Source organism: Elephantulus edwardii, unplaced genomic scaffold (assembly GCF_000299155.1).
Source record: "Elephantulus edwardii isolate Elephantulus edwardi_28Jun2011 unplaced genomic scaffold, EleEdw1.0 scaffold00002, whole genome shotgun sequence".
Taxonomy (NCBI): domain Eukaryota; kingdom Metazoa; phylum Chordata; class Mammalia; order Macroscelidea; family Macroscelididae; genus Elephantulus; species Elephantulus edwardii.
Window position 1 is genome coordinate 40,451,257 of NW_006399752.1, and position 5,367 is coordinate 40,456,623.

At 37.8% G+C, this 5,367-nt stretch overlaps 1 protein-coding gene across 2 annotated transcripts in view; it reads right to left on the reverse strand.

Annotated features, from left to right (window-relative positions):
- PPP4R4 (protein phosphatase 4, regulatory subunit 4) overlaps nucleotides 1-5,367 on the reverse strand; it is a 134,594-nt gene that overhangs the window by 76,766 nt on the left and 52,461 nt on the right. The window contains exons 4-5 of one of the 2 annotated variants that reach the window (XM_006879097.1): nucleotides 652-744; nucleotides 195-546 (exon numbers count right to left, since the gene is read on the reverse strand). The exons of the other annotated variant lie outside the window; for it this stretch is intronic. Coding sequence (XP_006879159.1) covers nucleotides 676-744 — 69 coding nt within the window. The 3' untranslated portion in view covers nucleotides 195-546; nucleotides 652-675. Of the gene's footprint in view, nucleotides 1-194; nucleotides 547-651; nucleotides 745-5,367 lie in introns of those variants that run through there. 2 annotated transcript variants of the gene reach the window in all.

Here is a 5,367-nt window from a genome sequence, read left to right on the forward strand (position 1 = left end):
GGGGGGGGGAAGGAATGGTTAAACTTAAGCAGAAGAAGCAAGTGATCTCTGTAACCAGCAATCTCCCACCCCATCCTTCTTTTTTCCCCCACTAGCTCCAAAACAAACGTTTGTTTCATACTAACAACTTTGGATTTGGAAAACACTTCTAGAAGATTTGATGTGGCCATTATATATACATCACTTACAGATTGCAGAAGATACAGCTTTTATTTAGAAACAGAAAAAAACTTTGCAAAGAAATATTTGAATAGATTGTGAGGGCCACAATGTACATTCTGGTTCACAAGAGTCTTGGCTTTAAATTCCAAAAGATGTAATTCTGTCCCCTCAAAGTCCCGGGTTTTGTGCATATGCAAACTTTATGCAAAAGAAGAACATGAGAAGCTCTCCACCGGCATATCTTCTTACTGTATTATTTAGTCTTCACTCCCGCAGCAACATTTGCCCCAACTATTTTGCATTTAATTTTCGAAAAATCCTCAAGTTTTATCAGGATTTGGGTTTTTCTCTTGTTGTGCTGACTTCAACATCTGGGACTGTCCACTGTTAAGAAACCAGCACAGACTAAGAGATTTCATCACTGCTAAAAATCAACTGATTTCTAAACATATTCTTTGAAACACAATGCAATAAAAGTTTGATACTTACCAGTAAGCGTTCTCCTCCTCAGAGTCACCCCTTCGGGACAAACATATCTGAGGTCCATGTTCTCTGGATGAATAAGTGTGCATCCTCATGGACCTTGGAAGACACTGAAAAGTAAATTCCTCTATTGCTTAAGTGCATGCCTTCAGGCCAGTTTATGCTCGTCTTAAATACTACTGAATGGCTGGCATCCCAACCTGAACTTCCCAGAAATGAGATATTTTATAAATGAGCTCATGGCACAGAAGGAAAATGTACTAGACATTTTGTGTTTAAATTAATTCTCTGGCTAGCCGGAATGGGGCAAAAAGCATTTTGTGAAATATTATACATTCCTTGCAGTGTAGGAAATGGGTCCTCCTCTACCAAACCTGCACTGCATCTACCTAGAAGCATTTCTCTTTATGATATACAAGGTATTAAATAAGTCACTGACTTACTCTAAAACAGTAAACATTTTAATTTGTACATTTTTAAACTAAACACAATTAAGAGATCTGGCAAACACATTTGCCATGAATGGTGAGGATAAAGATAAAACTAGAAGAAAACAAAAAAGCCAGAGACTAGCTACTGGTGACCCTCCATCAGGTTTCTATGGCTGTAACCTTGACCAAGGAAGACTGTCCATCTTTCTCCTGCAGAGAGCTGGTAACTGCTAGTTAGCAGTGCAACACACAACACACTCTGCCACCAGACTCCTTGATCAAGGTAACTCACTCTGTCATTGTCTCTGTGTCAGTTCTGACTCATCGCTTACTCTCCATTGGGTTTCCACGGCTATAAATGACAGGCAGGAGACTGTCCATCTTTCTCCTGTGGAGTGACTGGTGGATTCGAATCTCCAGAGGTTCACAACCTTTGGGTTTGAGCACTACTTGCTAGTGACTATGCCACCTCTCAAAGTGCAATGCCTTTCTGAGGAGCTTGCATCTTCTGAGATGTGTTTGTGCATCATAGAGTCAGAACCAACCCATAGCTGACCCTCCAGTGGGTTTTCAGAGGCAGTTAATCACATGGGAGATTGCCCATCCTTCCCCCACGGAGCAGCTGGTGGCCTTGAACCATGTGCCTTTCGTATTGCAGTGCAGCTTCTTGCCACTAGACCACCAGGTCTTCTGCGATAACACAGTGATTATTTAGAAAAGAAATAATAAGGCTTTAAATATGAAAATGGGCCTCCTAGGATAGAACAAAATACGTGATTTACTCAAAACAAAAATTCACTGCCACTGAGTTGGTTCCGACTCATAACTACTCTCCCTTGAGTTTCCAAAGCTATAAACTGAACAGGAAGAGATTTCATTCATATCTTTCTCTCATGGAAATGTTGGTAAGTTTGAATTAATGAGGGTGCAAAAGCTTTGGGATCTCAGTTCAACTTGCTACAGACCGTGTCATTTAGAAGGTCATAAATGTAGGGATTTTTAGTTATAGTAACAACATACAGCTCCTTTGATTTGAAAATTGGACTTTAATAAATTTTAAATATGAGTTGTTGTTGTTGTTGTTGTTGATTGCCTTCAAGTCAAGCATGACTCATAGAGACCCTATGAACAAAAGGCCTGAAGCCCCTCTACAATTATCAACATTTATCAAAGTTCATAGCGTTTCCGGAGGCAAGCCATTTAGGAAGTGGATATCACTTCTGCTTCCAAAAATATGAGTTAAATGTAAATAAACAGAATATGCTAATTTCAAGACACTTGTAATAACTACCCATCATCCTTCGTACTTCCCCCTAGTACTGACTTGCTTCACTCCATGACAGGGAGAAGAACTAGTTGAAATTACTAAAAATAAAACTCTAAGAGGAAAAAGTAAAATAGACACAACAAAACAGGAGGAATAAAGAGATAAATTTTACCTTTCTTCAAATTCATTCTTTTCAGTGATTAACAACGTTCATAAGATATAGAAGAGTGCAAGCACTGAGGTGTCCTTCTGTACAAGAACTTCCTTAATACTAATACCATCATGATGTTGTTGTCATTATGTGCCATCAAGTCAACTATGACTCATAGCAATCTTACAAACAAGGGCTCTAAACTTTGCCCTCTCCTGAACCAACTCCACCATCTCCAATACACCTGACTCACTGCCACAATTACTATACCAATCTACCTCATTTCAGAGTCTTCCTTTCTTGCACTGACCTTCTACCCTTCCAAGCATGATGTCCTTCTCCAAGGACTGGCCTCTCGGCAAAATGTCCCAAGTATGTGAGACGGAGCTTCAAAATCCTTGCCTTCAAGAACCATCCTTGTGTTACTCTCTCCAGGACAGACCTGTTTGTTCTCTTGGCAGTCCTTGGTAAGCTCAATACTCTTCTCCAGCACCACAGTTCAAGGGAATCGACTTTTCATCGTTATGTCATCGTTAGCCATTGTCTAGACGCACAGCAGTAATTGAGAAGAGCATGACTGTATACGGCTTTAATCTTTAGATTGACATCGTTGCTCTTTAGCGCTCTGGAGAGGGTCTTGACAGCAGATTTTCCCAGTGCAACTAGTCTTTTGACTTCCTGACTATTGATGTCAAGACTATTCTTGACTGTTGATCTGAGCAAGACAAAATTGTTAACAACTTCAATCTTTTCTCCATCTATCACGATGGTGCCTACTGATCCAGTGGTAAGGATTTTTATTTTCCTTGATGTTGAGATATAATTTATCCTAATCTTCTGCAGCAAATTGTTTTGGTGAGCAATGTTGTGTCATCTGCATAATGTAGGCTGTTGACGAGTCTTCCTCCAGTCAATACCATCATTGTTACTCAATACCATCACAGTTACAGTAAATATACAATTAAATATCATTCCAAGCAAAAGCACAAGCACATAAAAACAAATTAACAAACAAATAAATATCAAAACCAGGGCTTTATTAAGTAAGGGGTTTTTTTGTGGCCCACCAGGAGGCTTGTCTACTTGACAAACATAAAGTAAACAGTACCTTCTGGGAAGGAACATGCAAGTGAAGTGTGTAGACTACTAGCAAAAAGATTGGAAAATTTTGACAGAATGCCAGGCTTAATCTGAGCAGATTCAGAGTCAGAAAATGGGAATTTCACTACTTTGAAGAAAGAGAAAGCACAGCTTATAGGGCATCTCTTGGACCAGAACCTCCTTTACAAGATGGAGACTGAGACGTTTTACCAGCAGAAGCAGGGAAGGCAGAGAACCAGATGCTGATATGAGAGAGAGCTGAATTGGAGCTAGTGCTTACAGAGCCAGAGTTTAAGCCTCTGACCTGGGCACACCAGGGGAAGGGGCATACACAATAAGTAACACTAAAAGAGCTTTGCAACAGTGGCCCAAAGCTGCAAAGCCTGGCTCAGAGCCACAGAAGTCTGTAAGCCACACGGTCCCAGAGCCACAAGGTAGAAGGTTAGAGTAAGGTCTGCCTGTGGATACTTCTGAGAAGGAGTATAAGATATTTTAACATCTTAATAGTTTCCAACCTGAACTGTAACCTGTTATTTCCCTAATAAATCTCATAATCATAAGTGTGGTCTGTGAGTTCTTTGTGGCCACTAGAATGGATCAATAAATCTAACCATAATATAGTGAAAACTGTGGGAGAGGTAGCTGGTATTAGAATGAATAGAAAAAGGCATGTAAGGAAATGTACAGGCATTATAGGAATAGGTTTTGTACTTTGAATGTTACTGATGATGATTATTCTTCCCCCTTGTGGAATTAATGGAGGTCAAACAGGATTACCTCCATGCCAAGCAAACATTTACACCAACAACAAAAAGAGTAGAAAACCATGAAAGATACTATAAGACAGTCCAAAATATGTGAAATTGGAGTCCTAGAAGAAAAAGAAAGAGAAGACAAGGCAGAACTACATTTGAAAAGTACAATTTGAGAATTTCCCAAAACTGGCAAAAGAAAGCACAGATTCAAGAAATCCTACATTGGCCAAGAAAGTTAAATAAAAAGAAGTTTACAGAGGCAATGTAAAAATATTATGACTAAAAATGTCTATTTAATATTAATACAAATTCTCTTAACAACACAGTGTGCGCACATTTGATAGCAACACATTTGAACTAAATACTAACGGGTGTTCTTTAGACAGAAAAGAAATAATTCCAAATAGAAAACTAGAGATAAACAGGCAACAATAAATAAGTATATAGTAAAATGTAAGTGAATATTAGTTCTATAAAACTAGAAATACGTAATTGAAATATCTGAAAAAATAAGTCATTAGATAATTATAATGAAAATGTTGCGAGACCTTGTATTAGCAAGAAAAGTGTCCTTGCTATAATCTGCAAAGTCACTAAAAAATAAAACAAGAGCAGTATATAACTTCCAAACAAATAGGAAGGGGGAAATGTAGTTATGAAACTAATTAATTCAGTCAGTATAGGGGGAAAAATAATGGAAGAAAATACAGCATAAATGGCAAAAAGGAAAAAACAAGTTATGTAGCATATGTTAAATAGAAATAAAAGTTCCAGCTAAAAAAATTTGATTGCATCTTAAAAACAATCATACAGTCTAAATACATACAAAAAGACACAAAACAAAAACCTAAAACATTTGTGATAAATTCACTGGGGAAGAAGATATTTCAATACATAATTAAAAAGAGCTTAGATTTAGAACATATGTTTTTTTAAATCCTATATACCAACTAAAAAGAGATGACCAATAATTAGAGAAAAATGTGCTATCTTCATGAGCAATTATGGACATTTCAT